Below are 27960 nucleotides of genomic sequence, written 5' to 3'. Positions count from 1 at the left end.
TTACACTGCAAACCTTCTCAGACTTTATTTGAGCAACTAAGGAACTAAGGCATGACATTCTTATCATAATAGCAATAACAATGGGAACAAGAAGAGCACAGGAGGGGAAAAAAGGTTTCTTGTTTTAAAATTAACATGATGGAACAGGCAAGTTAAAAGCATTACGTAAAACTTTATTTTTCACTGTACAAATTCTTCAGATTAGTAATTCGTTGCCAACACATCAGTACACACCTTCTCCACACTCTGGTTCACCCCTGCAGCGAAAGCCTTGCCCGGTTCTCTTCCTTCAGAGAACAAAAGAGAGAGATTTATCACAAACTTGTCCATAGCCCTTGTAATACCCTACAGCTCACAGGGACAGAGCGGGGGAGGGGTGGTGGTGTGAAAAGGGGCTGCATTCTGGTGACAGAGGGGGGAAACTCTTGACCCCGGGGTAAAGTGAGCGTCATACACCATGACAAAAGCAAGACCTCTCTCCATACCAAAGGAGGGGATATTTAAACAAATAACACTCATCTTTATCTTCCTTTTACACACTATTAGTGTTTGACTTGCATCAAGTGCAAACTAATGTGAAGACCAAATGAAACAATTATTGACCCCATATGACCACATATAACACTTGTACCTCTCCATAAAACTGCTGAGGTAAAAACTGTTAATAAACTACCATTACCTCGTGGGTTTTAAGCACCTACTAATTACCATTTAAAGATTCATATTCAGGCTTGGCAGGTCAAGCCATTCCATTTAGTTTACACCATCGAATAATGACCACAATGTGCCGTGTGAAGAAATTTTAAAGCTCTTGCTGCTATCAGGATGGAAGGAGAACGTTTCTGACCATTATAACTTTGGATCAGCTCTTGGGCCAAACTCCTGGACGACAGGTACGACGCCAGCGTCCATCTGCACCCAGAGAATCACAGCGCAGCTATGCCAATTGCAAACAGCAGAGGGCGACGGCGTTCCAGAAAATTGGTACAGTACCAAAAAGCTGGGAAGGTGGTTAAGCACGTTTCAAAGTTACAGTAATTCGGTGTGTTCACAAATGTATGGCTGTGACGCAAGTGTAGTGTCTCTCTTCTAATATGAAATAGCGGGACCATATTTCTACATGAACGACTAACGTGGTTATTCACAAACAAGAATAGGGGCGTGGCCTAAGAAATCGAGACACCTTTAATATAATGTGTGGAGATGTAAGTACGGAAAGATCTGATATGTAGACTCTGCTAAAGTTTTCTTTAGGAAATCATTGCATTTACACAAACTAGACCTATGTGCAGATTTAAACGATTTCCAATAGATAATCCAAACTGGAGGGATCATCCACATTGTTAAATTACAGCGGTTCAAAGACTTTAAAAGAATGTACACGCCTCCCATTATAAATATACTTTCACAAAATTTGCAGTTAGCGGAAATAAGGGCTTGTTTTGCTGGCACGTGGTGGAACTCATGAATAGGACTTCCTTGCACACGATGTATCAAATCACTAAAACGCACACAAATATTTAAAAAAAGAAAAAAGTCAGTACATCATGATTTTATGATCCAAGTCACTGACATTGACAAATCTTTCCCCACTAGTTTAACTTACAAAAATCGACCTCTGTTCTCCTCATGCTCTCTGTTCACACGCATACATTCACAATAGCAACTATCCGCTTTCTCTCTTGTTGACAGCATAGCTGACAGTCTTATGCAAATCATTTTTCAACCACAGTTATTGGTCACTTTAAACAAACATTTGAAACTACCTTTTAAAAACAAACAAAAACAAAAAAGGAATTGAAATCTAAAATTAAAGGCAACAGAATCAATACAATTACATTTTTGATTTGAAAACAGTCAGAGGCTGTTTGGGTGATAATTGAAAAACAAAGCAGAGGGGAAACAAAAGACCAGGAAAAGAATACAGAAAACATTTGTGCAACTGTGAACCACCCATCTGCAGTGAACCACTGCTTTCTCTGTGCTGACACGAACCCACACACATGCTCCCTTCCCTTAACACTTCCCTACAGGCTTGCCCCCATTTGAGACAGGCTATCAAAACCAAAAGGTTGCAAATCAAGAGGCCCTAATGTGTACCTTCTGTGCTCTTGAAAACACAAAGGAGTTTTTTAAATAAAATTGTAAAAATTAAAAGAAAGACAGAGAGAAGTTCCCTGGGGGAAGAAGTGTGCAGAGAGGGTGCAGTGGAGTCAGCAGCGCCGCAGCTGGGGATGTGGTCTGCTGGGGGCGAACAGCTCTACAGGTTGTCTCCAGGCTGGTACTGTGGCTCCGTGGCTGTGAAGTAATCCTCCAGGAAAGACTGGATGTACTCGAAGGTGGGCCGCTCGTCAGCCTCCTTCTTCCAGCACAGGAGCATCATCTCGTGCAGCGACTCGGGGCAGCCCTGCGGACAAGGCATCCGGTAGCCCCTCTCCACTTGCTCCAGAACCTCTCTGTTCACCATGCCTGGGCAAACACAGAAACAAAAGTACACTTCTTGTGGAGGACGTTCGAAAAGCATGTACGATAATCCAGTACGCTGCACACATGCATAGGTGTACAGTTACAAGGCATCCTCTACCCTTGTAACTCCCCCATCACTGGGGCAGAAACGTTACTAATTACTACATTACAAGTTACTAGTTACTTCTCTCAATCAACAATGAGAGTAATTACACAACTCATTACCTTAAGTTACTCTCTTAAATATAAATGTAGACCCCATATATAAAGGAATGCCAGCTTAGCCACATCTAAATATAGAATCATCTTTTTTTTGTGCATTTTCTTCTTCTCAATCATTTGAACTGGATAAGCTTTGCCATCTGTATTTTTATGGAAGGCATATTTGTAGCTTACCAGTTATCAGTTATTGTATTTCTCTTTTTCTGGATAGTTATTTCACTTTAGTGTTTAACCTGTTGTGTAAACACAATCATTCCTGCCAGCACAGTCACAATTCCACAAAGACATGCCAGGCACAAGCAACATGCACAAGCATCTTTTTACATACATTATTTACACAATTTTGTTTAATTCACTTTTTTAATATTAGGCCCAATAACATTCAAACTAGGTATATTTAACATTAGGAAATTCAAGTCAACAGTTTGTTTCAAAATGCTTAATCAAATAATCTGATTCACATCTGATACATTCACTAGTGAAGCTTTTTTTATTTTCAATGCCCCACTTGACTTTCCACTTGTACATACACCCAATATCATTTAAATCCTCTTTTTTAAGCAAGCCACCAAATAATCACAGAAAAATACAAGGAGGTGACAGACAGAGTCATCATTAAGTAAACAACTCTGAAGAATGTTAAGAAATCTGTCAAATTTAAGTCATACTCAGTACTTTATTTCTGACAAGAAAGTTTTAACTGGAAACATATTTGCTGCACTTACAGAGAAACAAAAGCCTACACTACCTAGAAACAAGAACATAAAACAAGATAATTAAAATAAATTAATTTATTATTACATTTTTTTCCCCCTGACACTATGCACTTCTGCAGGCCACGTTCCAAGCAGCGATGGACCGATCGCAGTTATAGGAACAAACACCATGGTCATTGGAGTTCTGTTTAGGAGTTTAGCAACAGAACACACCACATGATCTCAAGTTAGCATGCAAATTTTCCTTCCTGCTGCCAGAAGAGCCAATCCTGACCCTCTTTAGTGCCCTCTACAGCCTTGGACAAGCTCAACCACAATATTTTCCCATCCACCCTCACTATTCATGGCATTTCTGATCAACGAAGCAATGGTTTGTAGGCAACTTCTTATTTCTTTCTTGGTAATGTAACGTTCACGAGACTTCCACTTTTATGCTGGTGATACTCATCCGCCTCCTCCCTCCATTGCGTACTTCCATCGCAACTTGGAACTCTGTATTTCTAGAAGACCTCACGGGTAGCAACCGATCCCCTAAAGCTGGATCTCAGCAAGACAGAGCTGTTACATATTCCTGGAGATACCTGCCCACCAAATGATCTGGTCATATCCCTGGGGAACTGCCCTCAGTTGCTTATTCAGTCCTTTGCAATCTTTGGGCTATTGCAACTCACTTCCAGCAGGTCTACCACTATATCTCTTTGCAGAATGCAGCTGCATAATTTGTACTCAACCATTCCAAGTTATCCCACATCACTACACTGTTGGATTACCTTTACTGGTGTCCTGCAGTTGCCTTCATTAGCTTTAAAAGCCAGATGCTTGCCTACAAAGCCAGAAACGGACAAGCCCCCACCTACCTATCTCAAAGCATTGGTTATACGCAGCATCATATATTCTACTCTTCATGCTACAAGTATATGACTTGATCCACCACCCACCCCTCGAAAGACAGGGACAATGAGTTTAACGCATGTTGTCCAGATCATCTGAACAGCTGGGTCCCCTACAGTCTTCAAATACAGACTGAAAACTCACATACAAGTGCTAATCATGCACTTAAAGGGAAGGGGAAAAAAACTCCTGCACTTTCATCAAGAGTAGAAGAGTTCTTAGAAAAGATCTTAGTTATTGCTAATTGATCTAGAAATTCCATACTGGTACAACAGTCAGTCATTCTAACTGTAAACCTATAAGGACTTTCTGATAAAGTAGCTGGTAGGGAGAGCATAAAACACATAGTAATATAATACTTGCAAAGTTGCTCCATATGGTACTAATCATAGTGGAAATGGTTTCTGACATGCTGTTTAAGTGCTTGCTCAAGACCCCTAATGAGTGTTTTGCAGCAGAATAAATTATCTACCTGTTCCATTAATCTTTCTGAGAGGCCCAAGGTCTCCAGCTGCCAAACCTTCATATAACAGCCAGTCCACTAGCGTTCATACCTTACTGTGGCAGCAGGAAGCTCACCAGCATGCTGCAGGGAGAACAAGTATCGTATCTGTCTGGAGGTCCTTCTTGCAAGGGTTCAGGAAGAACCATGGATTCAGGACATGAATGAGCAGGAGTTTGAGGAGTTCATCAATTATACAACAGCTCTAATGTTGCAGAACTGATTAGTTGGAGCCAAATGTGCCTTGGGGATGGGGGACATGCCAATGAAACGGTGAGTGAGGTGTGTGTTTGGAGGAGGGGTCGGGGGGGGGGGGAGGCTAAGGAGAGTAACCTAGTTACTGAAGCAGCATAGCAGCGCACAAGCCTGGGGGGGGGGAGTTGTCGTGGGGGCGTGTGCTGTGGGCTGGCCATCACAGATGGCAGTAAATAAGAACTGGTGCCCAGTGAGTCTAAATGCCCACCTCAGCCAGATGGCTGCCCCTGCTTGATTATTACACACACACCCACACACACACACACACACCCACCCACACACACCAGTACCCAGTGGCTCCAGCAGGGGGTGCACAGGAGCACACAGCTGTTGGAGCTCACCATATTGCATACAGACAGGCCATGCCCTTCAAAGTGCATCAGACAGCCAGCCTTCGTTAAGCTGGCTGGTAGCAAAGGCATTAATTAAAACAGCAGCTGTACTATACCGCATGGTGTGTAAAAGCCTGTAACCGACCAGCATGTGGTCATATAACCATGAGCTGGGACGAGATCGAGTCCAGTGAGGTGCTGTGCTGGCGCGAGGTTTAGAGGGGTTCACCTGGGTATGGTACTCTGCCCTTGGTGACCAGCTCAGTCAACAGGATGCCAAAGGACCAGACGTCAGATTTGATGGTGAAGCGGCCATAGAGCGCTGCCTCAGGCGCTGTCCACTTAATGGGGAACTTGGCTCCTGCCAGATCACAGAGACAGCAAATCAGCTTTCAGCCAGATATTAGCACGAGGAAACAGTACAGGCTGAAACTACAAAACCTGCATTTTGTTTGGGGGCATTAATGACCCCGCCAGACACCTTTTCTCTGAAGGGTTAAGCTTTTTTGTGTTAATTTATGAGATAAGCAATCTCTTAAGTTTTGTATAACACTTTTGATCTAGACTCATTCCCAACTTCACCTCTCTGAAAGGAACAGATGTCACTATAATTACTATTTACCATCTGTCTGGAGTTTACAAGTCTGTAATCAGGGAGCTGAGTGCATCCTGCCTGCATCAGCACAGTATAGACTCAGGTGGTTCATATACCTCAGATACAGCCAACACCCCCTTCTTTAAAAAAAATAAAATAAAAAAAAACAAAACAACAACCTGACAACAGCCAATCAAATGCAAGCTCTTACAGCCTCTCAGTTTCTTTCTACTTTTGCTTTGCTTGTTTTTGTTTTTTTCAGTTCACAAGCTAGTTTAAAGAATGAGAGACTGGAGTTTGTAAGGCTTTGCCCTTACATGGAGGACTTTGACCAACCAGGCACCTCTAAATATTAACTGATTCTACCACTTGCCTTGCCTCGCGGTGTACTCGTTGTCCTCGATGAGTCGGGCCAAGCCGAAGTCAGCGATCTTGCAGACCAGGTTGTCCCCAACCAGGATGTTAGCTGCCCGCAGATCTCTGTGGATGTAGTTCATCCTCTCGATGAAGGCCATGCCGTCGGCAATCTGCAGGAGACGGAGAGCTGAGCTTATAAACCTGCGATCCTGTTAGATGGTTGATTAGGGGCGGGGCCTGAAGGTCAGTAGGTCAGGGGTCCTATTTGAAGGCACAGCAACATGGTATTCATGGGTTCAGTTAAGAAAAGATAAAACACTTTAAATGTACTTTTTAGCATTATTCGAACATTGGCAGTTCCAGTCAAGGGCAATAACCACATGATGCAGGATTAATTAAGCCGAGTGCACAGCCAGCCTCAGTTATAACAATAAACTGAAAGTGGCCTGGCCTTTCTGGGGAGCACCTCCTAAGAGCTGTGCCACTGGAGACATCATGGAATGCTAGAAGCAGGTGCAAGAAAGCGATTTGTGGGAGGTTTTTTTCCCCCCTTCCAACAGCACATCTCTGAACTCCCTGAATTGTGCAGGTGTTTTCAACAAAGCATCCTTGCTGTAAGAGAGACATGAAAGGGTGAGAAAGTGAGGTAGCGAGTGAGAGACATGAGTGGGGGGGGGGTGCACTAGCTTGAAGGCTTAGAAAAATAACAGTAGTGACAAGGTGGGGGAGAGAAAGACAGACAGAGAAAGAATGATGTGTGTGTGTGTGTGTGTGTGTGTGTGTGTGTGTGTGTGTGTGTGTTCAGTAGCAAAAATCAAAACTGTGCCGACATTACAGTGAAGTGGTCCCTGAGGAGTTAGTGTTCCGAGCTTTAGACAGAAGATGTAGTGTGTTCCTGGGAGAAGACCTGTGGGTGGCAAGATGCCACAGCAGATACTGAACAGATCTGACAGCCACACTGGGGACAGAACTGAAACCAGCCACTGAGAAACATGCTGCCCTCCAAGGACCTGCCAGACATTTGTCCGCATTACAGTGCCAACTGCCAACAGGAAAAGCAGAAAACAGCTGGCTCCATGTACACCACGTCAGGCAGCTGAGAACGGTGGAGGTGGGGGGGGGGGGTGAGGTGTGCATTTAGGGTTTTAAATACCTGTGCTGCCATGTCCACGAGCTGGGGAAGCTTGAGGTATTTACCTTCACCCTCCTTCAGAAAGTCCAGCAAACTCCCTGACACACACACACAAAAATGTAGTAACATTAAAAACAATCCACTCAATGCTTCAAACATTCTGAAGACCGAATATTCAAATACTGTTACTCTCACTTCCATCAAAGCAGCAGAAATATAAAGCCGTATATGCCCAGGTTGCGATGGTAAACGCTTCCTGTGTCACAGGGGTTTGGGCTGCATTATTGACATGAATTCAGCGGACAACCCCATACACCATCTACACAAACAAGTGTGGAGCAGGAGTCTCACATCATGAAAGTACTCAGTATACAGAGTGTTCTGAACACTTTACCTTTGCCCATATACTCAGTGACGATGTAAATGGGTTCCTCAGATACGACAGCATAGAGAGGCACCAGCTTATCGTGCCGGAGTTTTTTCATAATCTGGGCCTCCTGGAGAAAGGCTTCAGGAGACATGGTGCCCGGCTTCAGGGTTTTGATGGCCACCTTAGTAGTCCCATTCCAAGTGCCTAACCCCCCACCACACACACACACACACACACACACACACACACACACACACACACACACACACACACACACACACACACACACACGAGAATTACATAAAGTAACCTGTATAACATGTATAAATTTATATCATGTAAAATTCAGTGAGGTGGTCTGTGAGGTGGTCTGTGTGGAACGGAAAGGAGACAACTTGCTATATTATTGCAGTTATTGCTTAGTCATTACTGAAGCATAACCAACTGTACTTGTCAAATCCAACACAGTTCCACATTTTAGACATTTATGTCATCAATCATTCCAGTCTGTGAGGATGTCCATCCACTCCATGTTTGACTTTCATCTCAACCAGGTGCCACTTTTGCATCGTGTGGCCTTCAAGCCTCTGGTACAGCTCAATACCATGCCTCTCTCTGTCCTGGCACCCAGATGGTGGAATGACCTTCCCTGGCTGTCCATGCAGCAGATATTGGCTATCTTTATATGAAGACTGAAGACTCACCTGTTCACTTATTGTGTATTCTTTGCTGAATCTTTAATTTTATTGTATCTTGTCGTCATCTTCTGTAGTATAGGACCTTTTTGTAAAGCACTTTGAGACTTCCTCTAGAAAAATGCTAAATAAATTAAGATTCACTTATGCACTTTAAAAAACCTGTTACTACTAAATTTACTAAAAGGTCCAGACCCAACCGCCGCTTCTGAGTGATGTTCTAGCACACTCCACCCCCCCACCCCCCCTTTTTGGGTCACCATTTCCCAGCAGGTGACAAGCGTTCATTTGCTGCTTCTGGCATCGAGCAGATAAAAGGAACTCCCACGACTGAGTAACGTTCTGTGGCAGCTGTGGCTCGCCGTGGGCCAGCCTCTGGGAGTGGTGCTGAACAAACTCTATCCCACTAGAGGCAGCCATGCTCAGACAAAGAGGCAAAAGTAGCACAGAACATGTGGTGTGTGTGTGCGCTATGAATTTATCAAGCTAGTCTGCCATGTCAAAATAGTCAAACCTTGTATAAGAGAACACACTTACATAAGGTGCAACAAATTTGAAACAAGCCCCATGACTGTTAGGGAGGTACAGTGTATGTTAACATTGACACATTCCTGCATGGTCATTTTTATCTTCATCTCCAAGTTTTATTCATGAGAAGTATTTTTTGTCCATGCTAAAAGTGGTCAAGGTTTTTGTTCTTTTACCATGCCCGCCCATTTTCTCACCTTATTACAACAAAAACTCAAGGACCCAACACAGTATGACGCTTGCACTGAAGATGTCACCTCGTCCGATGATGAAACGTTTGCAACCGAAATGCCAAGATCAGAGAACAATAAAACATCGAACTAATCAACCCGAACTACTGATATTTACATTGATTTACTTTTTTTTTTATAGCATTATCTGATTTTAATCAGATTGCACCAATTGGATACAAACAGATTACATGTGTGACGGTAAGGTTAAGACTATGTATGCTGTATCTTTAAGACAATGGATTTAGACATGTCTGTGTGGCATCATTTACTGGGCACTGTTGAGCTGGGCAGACACGGTGTGCCACAGCTGCTAAAAGGCTGTCGGTTAGTGAGTACTTTTATTTTACATTTCATAGTAATGCTACCACTGGGCTTCCTACTGTGTCTTATTTATGTTTGAATGGAAAATTAGTAGCTGGGAGATCTGGCTTTGATTGGTCACTGCAGTTACCACACCAGTCACATGGAATTCCCACACCAGCCTCTGCGTTACTGCCCATGTGTTCTTTGATAGCTCCACTCTTCACAGCGAGCCTGAAGTACCCCTCTCTCTCTTACTCCAGGTAAAAGCATTACAGTGGGCAGCATGAACATTTAGAAATTCAGCCATCTACAGTCTTGAAGAATTTCTTGACAACGCTCCAGACATGTATGGGGATGTGCACGGTTATGCAGTCAAAGTGCCATGGCTTCAAAACAATTATGCATAGAACCTGGTACATGACGTATCAATGCGTGATCATTTACTGAATTTGCACAAGGTGGGTATGTGTATGTATATATATTTGACACATACCCATCCAGACCTCTCCAAAGCAGCCCTGACCGAGTTTGAGCTCCAAGCGCAGTGATTCACGGGGGATCTCCCAGGCATCCTTAGCCAGGCCCTGGGTTTGAGGCTTTACCGTTGGGCAGACTGTAGTCAGTCTGTAACACAGCCCGTCTGCATGCTCTGTACACACAAAATATAAAATGAGATGTCAGGCCACAGTGAGCAACTACACACAGAAACCAGCCTGCTTACACAGTGACAAATCTTGTTGCTAAATAAAGAGCAATAATTGAAATTCATTGAATATGTATGCAGTGTTCTCACCATATACAAAACCCCAATGGTCAGTCCAAAAATCTCCCTGCCTCACACAAAGGAGTGTTGGAAACTCTTACCCCATTCAAATATTCCTCAAAATTGGGGAACTTCCTAAATGTTTGCCTGGACTGGCTGTGGACTGACTGACTTTCTTCAAAGTCTACACCCTTCAGAAAGCAGTAAGAACAGCTAAGCAAGACCCAACTGTCCTTTAACACCTGCTCCAGTCACACAGTCCCCAATGAAGGACATGGATTGGACAGAACAAACAGAACCCTGAGGAGGAATTCCTGAAACAATACCATGACCAGTGCAGTATTAGCCAATACAAAGAGGGAATGATATGCATTTATTTGGTGGCTTCTGATGTTTGAATCCCAAATAATCTAGTAGCCCGCCATCTTGAGCAACTCCTGTTTTTCAAAAATCTAAGCTCCAATTAAGTTCAAGTTCGGTTTAAAAGGGGGGTTAAAAGTTTGGTTTAAAAGAGGGAAGAGTTCAGTGACTGAAACGAGGGCATTTTATACCTTAACGAAATAAGCTCAAAATATTTAAATCGTCATCATGAGAACTATTTAAACAGGAAAGAACAGCAAAGTATTACGGGTGTAACGATACGTGTGTTCGTCTCAGACCATGACGATGCAGCTGCTATGACTGACGAAGGTCAGATGGAACCAAACTTCACAAGCGTGAGTTCTACCCAGAAACCTTAAGATGCAAGTTAGCCGTGCCATGCTAAGCTTAGCTCAAGCTCACTGGTGTTTGTCCAAGTCGGTGGCAATTGCAGACGACACCCATGATGGGTCCATCACGTCATGACCGGGGGGGGGGGGAGTATGCGGCAGCAATAAGTCAAGCTGAACTTCATGTAAATGAATCCGGCCAACCTGATGGGTCTATGAAATCAGCTGGGTCTATGAAAATAGCTGCTGTTTGTGCATTTGGTGTCAACACCACCACGTTTTAAATATTTGTCCGTTTACAAACATTCCAGTGGGGTATCAACCCAACAACACCTGGACAAATGAATCACGGTGTCTAAAGTATCAACAGATTCATTAAAGAAGTGAGCCTTTAGTCTGTGTTCTGCTTACCTGCTAGTTCAGTTAAATGTTATGAAGCTCATTCAGACGTTTAATTTTGGATGACATGGGAATGCAGTGTACACACCTACATGCTGCAGAAGAAGAGGTATTTGATCATGTCTGTTGCCTTGCCGCTAGGTCATGGTGCATTTACATTGGTACGGCATCACCCCGTAATAATAATAACTTGCATTTACCAGAAGCTCTTATCCAGAGCTACTCAGAGTTCCAATCACATTACAGAATGTAGGTGGGCAGATGTAGCGTTAGAAGTCTTACTGAAAGACTTTTACTGATATAGTGTGGTGCATTTGGCCAGTCAGGGGATTGAACCTCACCGTCTGACGGCACAGACAGTGGTCACCCACTACACTATACCAACCAACCACATAGAAGCAGATAGCATTTATGTTTCATCAGGTTGGGCTTAAGCTTTGACTGTTGAAGCATAGCCCAAGTGGAACAAACCGAATTTATTACATTTTCTACTTTAATAACAGAAGAGATGCTTTTCAGTTTTGTAGACAATTGTGACCTTTTGCCTTTAAAAAAAACAACAACAACAACAAAAAAAAACAACAGCACAGGCCTACATAAAAACACAACCTGTGAGAGTTCATCATTTACATTACAGTTTAATACATACAATAGTCTATACTGACTATCGTGGAGTGACTATACGACAGTACCTTGCACCACCGTCAAAATAAATGGAGAAGAGCTCTAGCCTTGTGCATTGGGTGGGGGTGGCTGTTTACTCCCCCCCCCCCCCCCCACCTTGTTCCATGTTAATAAACATATTATTCTTGATTTCTTGAACATTAAAAATTTCATGGTATCCCCAAACCTTTGGCTTAGCTTTCAGAAGATGTAAATAAATCTCTTAAAACACCACCAGCCCAACAGACTGGCTGTGTAACAGGCTCAGGGAATCTAAGTCTTAGAGTTTGCCAGTGGCTGGATGATAAAAGCATTCCACACAGCACGTGCTGCGCAGCCGCTAGTGCCAGTCAAACGGCAGCCACTCGCCTCAATCAGCCACACACATGCACTCCTCAGACCTTTTCACACTTCGAACAGAGTCAGGACCGACTCCAGAGCCATTCTCTCACGAAAATCCATGAGGCACTGAGTCTGACTGTGTTCCATCTTCTCTTTCAAGAGTTACCACTTAAGAGCTGTGGCTATATTTAGCAGAAAACTGAATGGCTGTGTTTAGAAGTACAAAAAGCAGCATTAGTTATACATAAGGACCAGGTAACTCCACAAGCTGTGCCTGGAAGTGGATTACTGCAAGAGGAAATGTTTCCTGACCTGAAACCTGGTCTTTGAATTTCAACAGATTTTAGCTATGGTTAAAATGACTAAATTATTAAAAGACATTTCCTTAAATGAAGTGTAATGTCTTGCTAAGGAATTCTGAGATGTAGTGTACCTGTATAGTGTTTGACCAGTTTCTGCAGTGTCTCAAACTGGGCCCTCGTGGTGATGTAGTAGCCACCGTTATCAAGCTTACGAATCTTATAGTGTTTCACATTGTCTCCCTTCATGTCATCCCAGTCTCGTATGGAGAGAGAGTAGGCCCCTGTTGGAAGGAAGGAATTCACACAGTCATAAATACGAACTACACGCACAAACCACAAATACACACCCTTGCTCAAACCCGACCACCACACACACACGCCCGCCACAGTGATGGAGGGCTTCTCATTCTTAGGATGAAAATACTGTTCCAGTCAACTAGTAGCACATCTAAGGTGACAAACGTATAAACTGTTAACAAGCTTCACATTAAGTCTCTCACCTTTCGTTGTCTCACTCTCTCTGACCAAGAATGTGCCCCTCTGGTTGCCAGGAACCAACAGCAGTCGCTCGGCATCTTTGCGCCCCATTTTTCCAAAGTACCACCTGGAGGAAGAACAAAAGGAAATGATGCTACTTTTCCTCAACCTGCCTACAATGTCAAGTCCTAGCTGAAAGCATGCTGCATCCGGACAATCTCACTTTACGTGAACGGTGGACAGCAGTGACTCTACCAGTTCTCAGGTAAAAAGCAAACCAGGAGCTTTCTACCGTTCTTGCCATGCATGGCTCAGCAGCTTGACTTTTGCATCTCTCTGTGCTACAGGCTATTAGAGGGACACCTTTAATGCATTTGTGAAGGGCATGGCTAACTAGAGAGCTTGGGAAAGCTCGTGGCCATTCCCGTGATGACAGCAGAGGGGCAGTGCATTAGCGCATCCTGCTGACAAGCCTACGGAGCATGAGAGAACGACGGAGCGACACGGGCTGAGAAACAGACAGAAGAAGAGAATGTGCGAGTGTGCTGAAGATACAGGATGGATGTGTGTGTGTGTGTGTGTGTGTGTGTGTGTGTGTGTGTGCGCACAGTTGTGTGTGTTTATGAGCGACTGGCCACTGGGGTCTGCATGATCATGCACTCTTAATTCGAGCAGGGAGGGTCTGCTGATTGGATCAGTGGAAGAAAAGAGGTGGCGGAGGAAGACGCTCTTACTCTTCTGCCTGGATGGAGTCAGCAGGGGCCACATAATTGCTGGGAATATAGCCCTTCTTGCCTGTGTTGATGGACCGGGCCTCCCACCAGTCTCCCTCACTGTGGAGCAGAGCCAGAAATAGCATCAGCATATGCACACACAGACACACACAGGGTTGGGTACCAAAAAGGCAGGGGTTCCTATATGGCTGGTAGCTACTGGACCAAACAGCAATGCAAATTTCAGTGCCTAACTGCAGTACCAATTAAAGGGATAGACATACATCAGATAATCTGTGAGCTAATCTTAATCTATTAAGAGCTGGATGCAGTTTGAGTGGGTTAAGAGATGTTTGCATGGTTTTACAAAGGCTATTTGAGTTGCTGTTGACTTCTAGTGTTTGTTATCAACAATAGCAGTTACCAACTTTTGTTTTAAACCAACGATGGAAAATTTGGACTCCAGACATGCCTGTGCTGATTGATTGCATCTACTTCACCAAAAAGGCTTCCGATATTGGCACATGCAACAAATGTTTAAAAAGCATTGCATGTAAATGGAAGAGTAAAGACCTAAAATCTATTTACTGAAGCATCCGATACCTAACATGCACGCAAACATGAGATATGCTCACCGCAACCCAGCCAACAAGACCAGACCAGCCAAGACATGAACATTCTGAAAGAATGCCATGAACTGAAGGAATTTGAGGAATCTAGGTAACGCCAAACTGCTAGTGGAGTAGAATTGTCTGCTTGTAGTTCTAGGAGAAGTGGCCAGACAGAGCTGGCATGTGGTTTGTTGAAGGGCCAAACCACACCGCTGACACAGACATCTCTTTAAGAAAAGCCTTAACCCTGGTCCTGCCTTGCACAAGGCTGCAACCCAATGACAAATTAACAACAAAAAAGGTACTTAATTTTGCTCAAATCTGTTCGAGTTGCCGGATCGGCCTGCTGTACAGAGCACAAACTATTACATTTTTTGCTTTGGCGTCTGCGGGTAGGAGTGTGGAACTCACGTGTTGTTGATAATCTGAAATCGGTCACCCTTCTTGAAGGAGAGGTCATCGGATGTCCTGGCTTCATAGTCGTATAAGGCCACAAAGAATGTCACGCCTCCTAACGACGTAAACCAAAACAAAAATTATTTAATGTCATTTCGCAGCTCTAGAGAACCATGAGGGACCAGAGAAAACTAAGTGAAAACTTAAATACGCAATTAAATAAGAACTGACTGAACATTTTAAAAAGCAGAAACTATATTAAGTCATTTAATCCCATTATCATATAATTACAGCACCAAGTTCCAAAGCAATCACATAATACAATTCAGCTCACTATATATGGAACACTAAAAGGAACATTCATTGATTACTTACTATCTAATTACATAGTACTGTCAGTTACTAATTGACTTTCCGCTCATTTTTAATTGCATAAACAGAGGCTGTCTCCTGAGGTGACGTTTGCGTGTGGGCGCAAATCTACCCAACCTTGCCCAGCTTATCCTTCATCCTGTCAGTCAGGAATGAAGGCCTGGCTTGAAGATGACTACCCTTGATCTGCCAGAGAACTGGCAGCAAACATGCACACAAATGCTTGGATCAAATATTACCCATCACAGCACTGGAGCCATTAGCTGTTGCTGTACCAATAGACTGTTAACGCACTATGCTTCACCAGCTCAACATATCGGTTATATCATGTGTGTTGATGCACCGGGACATTCTGTCATAAAAAGGGCTTTGCAGAGGCCTCGAAACGTTCATTTAGTTTAGCTGAGGCCATAGCGATTCTCCCTCTTAAGCAAATTCACAGATATAGTTGACAAACTGAGAGGCTTCTGAAAGCTCCCTTGAGACAGTTCAGCTCTGATTTCACTGAAATTCAGCTATGAATGCTTTCACTCAGACCAGCAAGTGAAATGCTGAAACTAAGCTTCAATCTGCACTTGTATGATGCATTAAAATGACAAATTCACTTCTACACAAATGACCAACACCTTTTGTGGATAGTGTACAGAATGGAGACAGCAATATAGTAATCAGCAGTCTCTTTATGGGTTCAACAGACAACAAACACCCTGCTGAAAAGTCACTTCATTGGAACTGTTTCCCGTCTTGCCAGAGGACACACAGCAACAATCACAGAGAAAATTGAACAGAAAACAAAATATAATTAGCTCCACCCCTTCAATCCCTTACGTCCTTGCCCCACCTAAGAACTGTCATTTGGATTTCTATTTGAGCATGAAATAAGTGTAGCCATACATGTTGGTGCTGTTATCTGCATAACACCTGGTCTCCATGACGTTTGCCTTAAAAATGCTCATGAAAAGAAACATAAGTAAGCTGCTCCTGTGAGAAGGAGCATAACTTCCTGCCAAAGCAGGCAAGTCACCGAAGATGGCAGATGAGCTGGTTCTACATAACAGTGCTCCTGTAACACACCAATTTCTCAAGACAAGTGCTCACCTGTGACTGCACCAGGAAAGGGGTTGCTCACAGCAACCGCCGAGAAGGAGGAGGCAGCACCACCAAACGGCGTGATGGTGGACGAGGAGCCACCAAAGGGAGTAATAGTGGAGGAGTGGCTGTTGAAGCTGTTGCCAGGGCCTTTGACAGCAGGTGATTGGCCCATCTGGGTGGGATCCGGCCCGTAGTGGCCCATGTGGGAGGTGACCGGGGTGGGGTTGGAGGCCTCCGGTCGGTACTTCAGCATCGGCCCCTTGTCTTTGCTCTTGACACAGCCCATAGTCAAGCCTGGGGAGAGATGGCTAGGGGTTAGCTATGAAAATAAATGAGTGAATAAACAACAACAACCACACACTCAAAGAAGTATGTAGTACAAAGTTTTGCTTGCCATTTCCGGGCTTTAATGAACATTGGAAAAGCCCAGGGAAAAAATGGGTTCTGTGGTCTTATGACCAGACAACTTATGCAAGTTGTAACTTGTGGTTACCAGCCACCTTTGTGTGCCACCAGAAAGTCCTGTGAAACTTTAATGATCGTTTACCCATCATGCACATGTTGCTCTCTGAAACAGCATCTTGTTTTTTGATCACACTATGTGTGTGTGTGAGATCGAGCTTTGTCTAGAAGTCATGGCTGCATGCTCAGAATGGCTACTACCTTATAAAAATCATCATGGCTTCATCTTGACTAAAGCTGATCTTTAGAGAGCAGAGACCATTTCCATCAGAACTATTAAAACATTAATACCTGGAAAGTGTCTTGTCTTGGAAAAGGTCTCAAATTGGGCGATGGAATGTTGATGTTCTACTTTTTATAGACCTTCACAGTTTTATGAAGTAACTATCAACGGTGACAGCTGGCAGGAAAAAGCAAATGGAATATATAATTACAGGAAAGGAAATAAGACCCTTAAGAGCACAAGGTATCTCCCCTTCCTCACACAATAAATCATGCCTATTACTGCCCCTAGGACACCACACCCTCATGGGGTGGGGTGCATAGTGCAATGTTGCAGACCTTGCTGTGTTACCAGTGTGTGACTTCAGACACCTACACAAAGTCCCCTCAGTGTGGTGAGGGCTCATCAGTGCTGCCTGGTGGCGGAGGGGGAATTTGATAGGATAGCTTGTGAGATGAGGGCCTAATCTGCAGTCATCCTACAGCCAGGTCAGGGTCTGAGGTCTGCCTAAGATGGGGCACACATGCTTGAGACCCGAGGAATGTGACTGAGGCCTTGAAGGAACAGGTGGCCCTGAGAGTGCCGCAGGACAGAGAAAGACAAACACTGAGTCACTAACAAAGAAACACTTTTTCCAAGTGTCTCTCAGAAAAGCACAAAACATGTCAAAACATGTAACAAAAACATGAGAAAACAAAAGGAAGCTACTGCACATGAACAGCATGGCTGACCAATGACACAGCCCCATCTACCTTCAGTTCAGCTGAAACGAGCAACATGTCCCACCACGTCTCCTACACAGACCTCTCTAGGAGAATGTGGCTCTCTTTGCCAAAGTGGAAAAAAAGAAAATAGTAAAGCGCAGTTGGAGGCACAAAATGCATACTGATTCAGGACAGGACGCAACAAGTTTCCTCTTAACACCATGCGGTTCGAGTGAGTTACAGTTCAAAGGACACCCAAGCAGGATCTCCAGTCACATTAGGGCAGGACAGGCTCGATGTCCAGAATTTTCTGAATGACCAGCAAATTGTATTCACAAAAGTTGGACTATAGTCTATAGCCATGCCCAACCATTGAATCCAGCCTTGGGAACATAATTTAGTACCAATGTAAGAGTATGCTTTCAGGCTTGATTAGTTTTCAGCTATGAGCTATGAGCATGTGACATTTCAACACAATCAGAGCTTTGAGAAAAGTGCTTTTGAGCATGTGGGTGACCAGTCCAAAGAGCCAAAGAAAGAGTACTTTGCTTACAAGGGCAGAGTACCATTTCTTCTTTTTTCTTTTCAACCTTCACAGTGACTTTAGATAATACTGGCTCAAGTTTTTATCTGTGTACACTGGAATAAATGTGACCAGGTCCTGGGGCAGAGCCTCACAACCGTTGGGTGTGAAGCAACAGGATTTCAGCCAGTGACTTCCACAACCAGCGGAAGGCCCATGTCTTGGTTTGAGATGTGAATCCATTATCCCATATCTTCTGAGTGTTCAAAAAAAGGACTGTTGCAAACCAGAGTGATAATTCCCGTCCACCTCCTTATTTAAAGATGGGGGCACATACAGTGTACATGGCATTGGACACCACAGAGCAGCGAGTGAAAAGAACACCTGCTGAAAGTACTCTGCTAAGATGTATATACACAAATGAGAGCAGTAAGAGAAGATTGAATGTAAAGGATTAATTCAAGAAAAGCGAGTGAGTGAGTGAAAAAGGCTGTGAATAATGTGTATGTGAGGGAAGGGTGAAAGAGCCATCATAGCAGAAAGAGCCATCTGCAGATGTGAGGACTGCTGGCACACAATAGCAGCTCTGTTCCTTCAGAGGGGAAAGAGCGTTAGCTGTGTGTCCACATCAGTGACACGGACGGATGGGCCTACTTTTACACTGCGCCAATGAACTCAAGAGCCGACTGTCTACAGCATGCGCGCACATACACAGAGACGGGCAAGGACATTCGCAATACTCTACTTGTGTCTCATTAAATGGTCATACAATGTAAATCTCTGCACCCAAACTGATCTATGGCACTTAGAGCACATAACACTATCTTGATGAAACGATGTCAAAACTGGAACCCAAGCAAGCAACCTGCACCACTGATCATTCCCACAACAAAGAATTGCTCAATGCCCTCCAGGAGGCGCTCACACCTCTAATCCTCCTAGGTCGTTTCGCTAATCTTTTGCACGGCACTCAGTCCACCAAGACTCATCGCTCATATCATTCTCCTCCCTGACTGAACAGTGATCAGGGGTCCAATAGTGATCGTCAATTTAGATCGTAATGCCATCGTGTGTGTAGGATTAAACAACTATATTTAGTTTGTCCTTTCAGTTCAACTACGGTCATAAGGTCTCTTCTTTCTTGTCTTTGTGCCATCCATCCATACAATGAAACTGACATTATGGGTGACAGTTTTGATGTGAAGCAAAACAAAACAAAAAACATCAGATGGCAAATCTTATGTTTTTCTTGTTTCCAACTATAAAATTCTGACTGTACTGGCACAAAAAAACCCATATTAGATTTTTTATAGCTATACATAAATACCAGCTGAATTTACTTTAAGGATTGGTAATGGCCAGGCATTGTAATAATTTTGAAATCATCTGGAATGTCTCTGTGCTTGCAGCATAAGGTACATGGGGGCTGGTCGCAGTACATGATCGAGTATGACCGGCTTGGCCATATTCAATATGGCCTCCAGGCTAAATCAGAGCTTTCATGCTCTGCAGAGTGCAGTGGGCTAGCAGGGACATCTGAGATTTATTATGGTGCTCATAACATAAAGGCAAGCAATGGGATAATATAACAAGGACTGTATTGATCAGATGCAAAATCCCTCTGCTTCCTGCCATATGCCCTGAATCCCAGCAGGGTAAGTGGAAGAGTCTGACAAATGATAACCCCTCTGAAAGACTGCAGCACGGGAACCTCTGTGTACTGTGGAGCTTTTGGGTAGCTGCTGTGAAGGTTGGGAATTGGGGCAGTTTTTCATGAACACTGTACTTTATATAAAAATAATACAATAATACAAATAATAACAGTCCAAAAGAGAATAATTTTTTAAAAATCACAATTAATACCACAAACAGTGTGGTTCAGGAACTAATTACTGGAACAGTTGAACTGAACAGTAGGAAAAACAAAACACTCACATTCTTGTTCTGATAGTAAATGTGGCAAGATTTTTTAAAGCAGTCATTACTTATTGAGGAGTTGATTTCCACCTAATTTTTTCCCCACTGGATGAACAGTTTTGTTAATATATTAGGGCTTTAAAGACATTCACATTAGATCTTTAATCACTCACCACATAAAAATGCATTTAAATCATCATGAATGAGTTTGTGGTGTACTGCTTCCCTGCAGATGGTTAAATGGTGCCATAGATCGTTAATGCATGCTGTGCCATCTGCCTGCATGGAATTCTTCCAGTAGGAGCGACGAGGCTATTGTACTAGACAAAGCGCAGTAACTGCGTTTCCTACACATTTAGAGCAATTTACCTGTATGGGGAGTGACCATGCACTCTTTTGTCATGAGGTTTTCTATCTACAGAAAGAGCTATACCGATAACGGACATGCCTCAGCCCGCCAAAGCCAAAACTGAATTTTCATTCATTGAGGATATTTTTAGAATGTTTTAAACACGCAAAACAAAAAAAAAGCCATAAGAATGTTATACGTTGTGCAACTCTTCCATTTAAAATGGTCCACAAGCTAAATAAAATTTACTTTATGGATGAATTTTCTGATGTCCCAAAACTGCATAAAATGATGGAAAGAGAGTTTCGTGTACACTTCTGCTCCCGAATTTTGGGACAAAGCTGTGATGACAACTTATTTGATTTCGTATCTTGACAAGGAATACCAGTACATACTGAACAAACCCTTAACAAGCAAGGTTAAAAAGGGACACCAAGTTCAACATAAACATGATGAAAAATTAATTTTATAAAAGAATATTACATGTTAGAGAAGTAAAGAACAGGTTTCTTAAAAAAAAAAAAGACACAAAATGGAAGTTATAATGCCTATGTGTACAAGCAGATAACCTGTACTTTCTGTCAATCTACGTAACTACCTGTACACACACAAGGTGTGGCCACAATGTGATTACTAGCTGGACCAACTGCGTGGCTGTACATTGACACTTGTTTGCACCCGTATGCGTCATGCCTCATGACATCAGTTCCCTGATTCTGACAGTAAGTCATTTAAGAAACAGGACCATTTCACTTTACAGGATGTCCACCTGGGAACCGATGCATAACTGGTTGGGAATCACAACTCCATATCTACTTCTTGTTTGAAACCCATGGTGCATAAGTACCACCCTACCAAATCTCCACAGCCAACACCATAAGAACTATACTATTATTAGATGTGATTTTATGCATAAATAATTTCTGGAACCTGGTATATGCTACTAACTATAGTAGCTAAAAGCTACTAAATATAGTAGCTATATAGCTTTTACTTACAATATCATCTTGAACAATTACAAGCTTATCATCCAAGTGGGAAAAAGTTACTGGGAAGACCATTTTGAAAACTAACCAAACTAAATCTTATTGAAATAAAAACAAATATTCATTATATAAAAGTGTGCATCAGAATTCATGGTCACCATACAGTGTTACCTTCTTAAAATGCTTTCAAAATGAGAAAATGATCACAGCTAGCAATGGCAACATATGTAATTGTAACAGGCAACATAACATTTTTCAAGAAAGTATAAAATTATGGCATTTTCCCAAAACAATAACTTCTCCAAATAATGATTTCACAAAACAGAGATTCTCAGAACAACATACTATATCAAAAATGATGCATCTCAAAATAATATAGTAACAGAGAACAATGAGTCTCAAAATAATGAAATGGGGATTCTATTTATTTATTTATTTTTTTTTGTAATCAGATTTAATTTTAAGTGTCAGGAATGGGCTTCCATATCGTAAGGCATGCGTTTTATCCAGCAAAGGTGTTGAATGAAACAAAGCAATACTCTGCCTTTACTATCACTGCAAATATTTCAAAAATAAATATTACATTTTTAAGATAGTTAAATGTAACTGCTTACATTTTTGTTTCTAATTTACAAAAATGACAGTGATGCATTTTTTCTCTGACTGCTTCGGATTTTTGGGGGCTTATGATGGTATCCATGGTAAGGCAAAATCCATATCATAGCACCATGGTATTCTCTTTAATACCTGTATACTCCCCAGCTCTAGTCTAAAGCAATTCAAGTGCATCTTATCAGTGAGGTCAGAGTCGGCAGTCCCATTCCGCCCTAGCTAAATCACATTACACAGTGACTACTTGACCCACATTTTAATGAAGTACTGCTCTTCCAGGCACTTTGGTGCAACAGTCAAAAATGAACACTGACAGATGCAAGATTATCTGTTTAGTTTTGATTAGATAATTTGAGGTGGCTTTGTTACAACTACCAGTGATAATGCCCAACTGAGAAAAAAAAACGAGATGCTGCTCAACCGTGCAGGGCTGGACAAAGCCTGCTCTGAATCTCTATTACAGAACACAGCTGAGACACCATACAAAATGGTACACACACACACACACACACACACACACACACACATCGCAAAGGGAAGATTCCAATTAAAACAAGGAATAACGGTGTCATGGTGACAGCTGTTGCTTATACAGTCCAGTCCTGGAGCCACAAGGCTTGCTCCAGCTGGGGAATGTAAACATCAGGCTAGAAGACTGTGGTACTCTCTTCGCAGAATGTTGGCTCTTTTGATGGTGCCAATTTTTGGTGTTTTGATTTACCTGGTCTTTAAAATTTTGGACCACCTGGTTTCTTGCTTGCAACCAGTAGCTGTCCATAGAGCATCCAGCGAGGGAGGTGGGAGCCAGGCCTTTGAAAGGCAAGACATACCTTGCAAACCTGTGTCTGAACTAGTGCAGCTTCACTGAGTGTTTGAGGGTGCAGAAGTATGTTGGTATGAAGTACTGCCAAGGTAACAGTGAAGATTCTCTTATTTGGAAGGTGTCGAGGGGCCTGATATGGCAAAAATGTCCAGATCTCCAACCCATACAAGAGTGCGGAAACACACTTTTGGTGACAACATGGTTGTTCTCAAACACTCAAGAGAATGGCCTAGCAAAAGCAGCTGAATAATGGTAAATTTTAGGCTGGATATCAGCATAAACTAAGCAAGCTGCAATTAAAATGCTACTGAGGTAGCAGAACTGTCGCACTTGGGAGGAGTACCTTTAATATTAAATACAGCTGTGATGGAGGATAGAAGGCTTTCTAGGATAATGACCTCCGTGTATTGATTAAAAGACCCAGCGAGTGATGTGCGCCAGACAGAATATCCAGAGCAGCAGCATAATTGCGAGACAAAAGACAGTCACTCGGAAGCCGTTGGATATGGACATCAGAAGTCTTTTGTCTTTAACTAGAGGCAATGGATGTTAAACAGGTTCCCTTCAAGATGAAACCAAATACATACTCTGCCCTCTTCCTTGAGCAAATTGTGACACAGGAGTGTGTTTGCTGCCAAAAGAAGGCTGACAATCACAGAAACATGTAAACAATTCTGTTTCACACCAACATTCTCAAGAAATGGTGCAGTCTTCTAACCCCCAACAACTTCCCAGGCCTTTATACTAACCATGGAACTATTTGAGAAATTTAAATACAAAAAAGATAGAGAACTTCTTGTTTTCTTGTCAGAACAAAAAGCTTCGGTGAGTTCAGTAAATTTAGAGATTCCTCTGCTGTTCTCTACATTTCTCCTAAGTTTGCCATGATACAAAAATCATGTCCAGGGTGCCAAACTTGGCTTCTGGAATGATGACCTATACGATGAAATAAGAGCAAAGTCAACAATATTTTTGCAAAAACCAGACGCTGCTAGGAGAGAAATGTGCCGGTTATTGCCAAAAGATACCATCTCCATTATTCCTGACTTTCAAGTCTTTTGGTATGTTTCCATTTGCCAAATGTTTAGGGATGTGATTGTATTGTGGGCGCGCACACACACAGACACACAATTAGGGTATCCAGGACTCCAGAAGACATAAAAGACACAAGAGGCAGCCATTACTATAGCACAAACCAGTCCGAATTAAGGGCCTGAGAGGGAGGGGTGTGTACGCATGTTTATGGATGGGTACGGATAAGAACTAGGTGTTGGAATACGAGTTCCAGTATTAGCCTAATATTGGCCTGAACTGAGCATGCTCCCAGACACACAAAGCCAACAAACTCTACTTTGGAAATTAACACACAAGCTGTTGGCTTGACTGTATGACTCACTATCGCTGTGAACACAAACGAAAGCAAGAAATCTAAGTCAATGTTTCCTCCTGGAAGGTCTGCCAGGTAGAGACCAGTGACAGCTGGATTGGATATCCAACATCATGCAGTTACATAATATCCCAGAGAAAGGAGCCCAAGGACCTTCTCAGGCCTGCTACCAGCCACACATGTACCGAAGGCATTTCTTCATCTGGTAAGCTTTGTAGTTAGGCTTAGAGAAGAGTTGAAGAGTGCACACAATGCCCTCTCACTGACAGCAGTACTCTGCTTCTGGGAACAGAGCTCAATATACATAAATACATATGTACACACACACACACACACACACACACACACACACACACACACACACATATATATATACAGGCTGAACTGACTTTTGACTATTTGTTTTTCCCAACAGAAAAAAAAGAAACAAATTGCATTCTCTATATTTCCCCAACACATACACGTCTACATTAATACGCAGTATTAGAAACAAATTATAGCAGTACAAGACAGAAATGGTGCAAAAGCATGAATAAGGTCACCAAAAACATGCCTACAACTGATAAGATGACATGCTATTTAATAGCACACTTTAAAGTGCAATCACAACATGCAGGTTTCTGAAAGGGGGTTGGGGGTGTGTTGGGGGGAGGCGGGTTCTTATATATATAGATATATATATCTATCTAATATCTATCTATCTATCTATCTATCTATATATATATATCTAATATCTATCTATCTATCTATATATATATCTATCTATATATATATATATATATATATAATTTTTTTTTTTTTATATTACCCTCAAACTGAAAACAGATTACTTAATTTCACTGTGGTCTCCCCCAAGATTTCACACTTGACTTGCACCCAAGCAGACTCATACCACTGACGTAGCTGCTCTGCCTTGAGAATGCTGTATTTGTAAATAGAGAGTTTGGCTGCAGCTGGCCGCAGTACTTTTAAGTGGATCTGTGTAATTGTGCTGGTATGCTTGCTGCACTGCGGAATGGCCTAATCGCCATGGCATCCTGCCGCTGCTGCCAATCAGAGCCGGGGGGGGGGGGGTGTATGACTTCCTTCCCAAGTCCATTCATACCACAAAAGCCACCTGTTGTGCCTGTCAAAGGCTAGAATGAGGGAGTTATGGAGGAGGAAAGAAAAAGTGAGAAAGAAAAATACATGAAGGAAAGCAAACTAAGTTTGCAGTAGTAATCCCTTTCTATTCTTATGCAAATGTTGATTGTAACAGAACTAAAGATCAAAATAATTTCTACATACATGTACCTGGTCATATGATTCATCGTTCAGAGTTCAAAGTATCATTTACATACACCTACTAATGTTCTGAACAGCTTCGATCCTTAATGATCCCAACACCGTTTTCTCTCATATGTATCCTGGTCACTCTCAGAGCACTCAGTCTTGGAAAGCACTTGGAGAACTCGGTCAGTTTAGCACTATCGCTGCCTCAAAACAACTTGTAAGAGCACAAGGCACCAGATAATTAACTGATTAGCTCAATCAGTAGAGATGGAAAAGGAAAAGCTGTGATGCTGCTGCTCTCTAGGACTGGAGGTGAAGGGGAAGGAATGGAGTCCCTCAACAGCTGTCAGCATTTCAAAGCAACCATTTGTCATGTGTGCTTGGAGACTCCTCTACCAGTAAGCCTGATGAGTTGGCTTCATTAGCCCAATAATACCCCCAGCCCATCTGAAGTGCTGCTCACACAAAACGTTTAAAGTCTATACGCTGCTTTAGGCAGGGCCAAGGGCAACGGAGACTGGTTGAGCCCCCAGAAGAGCCGCGTGTTTATTCTTAAATTCCCTTGGTTTAGAACACCCTGCTTCACACGGCTCAGTTGATCCAAAAATGTGTTTTCAGATCGGTTTAGCAGACATCTCTCTTGAGCTCCAAGTTTGTGTCCCTTTCTCAAGGTCAGTGGCCTCTTTTCTCTAGGACTGTACTCCAGTCATCAATATCTCATATCAGATACCCACTACAGCTCAAGGTTGGTGTGGATAAACTGGAAAAATGCAAACCCATATTATCCTTGTTGTGTGAAATGATCAGAAGAGAGAAACAATTCAGAGGCTGGAAGTGGTAAAAGACCACTGGAACTGGCATGGTTCACTGTGGGATACCCAATAGGCTGACGTTATGCTCACAGGATTATCGAGTTGGGGGTCATTTCTCTGGCACTTGCACTGTCTTGGACAGACAGACACATACATACATACATACATACATACATACATACCTTTGTTTTGACATGTTGAGGTAAAACAAAAAACTGATGTATGGTACTGCAAGTTGCAAGCAGGCCAAAAATGTTGGACTTCTTGAATGACAAAAATGTGTCAGTAAAGCTGTGCACTTATGTATGTGTTCAAAAATAATGCTATAAAACTCCTTTAAAAAATCACTGCATGAATTACATACATACAAAAAACCCGATCAAGTTATTGACGATGCCATCAGTCCTACAATACGTAAAACCTAGATACGTTGTCAATATCTCGTTGGTAATAGCAGCCAAATAAATTGCTACAAGTAAGCTATGGAGCCTTTTAAAATTGATCAAGGCCTTTACTGGTGTTACTTTCCAACTAGGAAATGAAACAACCCATAACAGAAAATTATATTAGAAGGCTTCGGTTGTTCACTAGGCCTGGCGATTCGATCCAAGTGGGACATGATGTTTGCACGGAAATTAAGATTTCAGACATGAACTTTGAAGAAACACGTTTCTTTACCCTGAATAAGTCTACATACAACGCTAACGCGAATGTGGTGGTGAAATCATTTTTTGTATACTTTCGACACAAGGAAAACAGTTCGTCAATCCTGCGACTTCCCGGTTCGTGTTAGGAAAAGAGTCAAATAAATCTTATCGTGTTTTCACGCACAACCATTTTCGACAAAATCAAAAACAGGACCTAGGCCACTTTCTCAATGGAACAGTGCTCAAATTAGATTGTCTTACCTTTACACAAACCAGTCTTCTTTTCTTGCGGTTACATGCGTCTTCTAACCACTCCAACTTCAATTAATGATTCAAGAGACGCTACTAAGTTAAAACCTTTTGTTATTACAAAGTTAAAATCTCAAGACTGTCCCATTCCTTTCCCATTCTTGACACAACACCCCATGAAACGAAATATCTGATTGTTGGGTTCAGTTTAGGAAAATCCGTAAAGTGGGATATAAATCCAGTAACGTCACTTGATATTTGCTGCAAACGGTGAAGCCAAAGGAAAAGAGTAATGGAGACCAAACACTGGCAAACAAAAACCTTTAAACCGGAACCGGTAGAGATTGCATGGCTATGCTAGATGACAAAAGACAGTGAGGAATAGAGCGGACTCCCGCAGTTGTCCGCCGCCTCCCTTCTCCGACTTGGGGTAACTTGCAATAACGCATCCAATAATATGGCCGCCACGGGGTTTTACTCACGGTGAGAATATCTAACTGAATCCCCAGACGGAAAGAAGATATGATGTCAGTTATTTGCAAGCGTGCAAACACCGC

The 27960-nt window shown here is 42.5% G+C and overlaps 1 protein-coding gene across 1 annotated transcript; it reads right to left on the bottom strand.

Annotated features, from left to right (window-relative positions):
* Positions 1 to 10: 10 nt before the first annotated feature.
* Positions 11 to 27960, bottom strand: yes1 (YES proto-oncogene 1, Src family tyrosine kinase). The gene is made up of 12 exons (XM_035519673.1): positions 27416 to 27960; positions 16444 to 16731; positions 14989 to 15088; positions 13988 to 14086; positions 13277 to 13380; positions 12908 to 13057; positions 10091 to 10246; positions 7863 to 8042; positions 7490 to 7566; positions 6353 to 6506; positions 5614 to 5745; positions 11 to 2469 (listed from the first exon to the last, which is right to left on the bottom strand). The coding sequence occupies exons 2-12, from the start codon at positions 16721 to 16723 to the stop codon at positions 2261 to 2263; spliced, it is 1641 nt and encodes a 546-aa protein (XP_035375566.1). The 5' UTR covers positions 16724 to 16731; positions 27416 to 27960; the 3' UTR covers positions 11 to 2260.

The sequence above is a fragment of the Electrophorus electricus genome, chromosome 19, assembly GCF_013358815.1.
Source record: "Electrophorus electricus isolate fEleEle1 chromosome 19, fEleEle1.pri, whole genome shotgun sequence".
Classification (NCBI taxonomy): domain Eukaryota; kingdom Metazoa; phylum Chordata; class Actinopteri; order Gymnotiformes; family Gymnotidae; genus Electrophorus; species Electrophorus electricus.
Note: the sequence above shows the minus strand (reverse complement) of the source record. Positions and strands in the feature narration are given on the sequence as shown.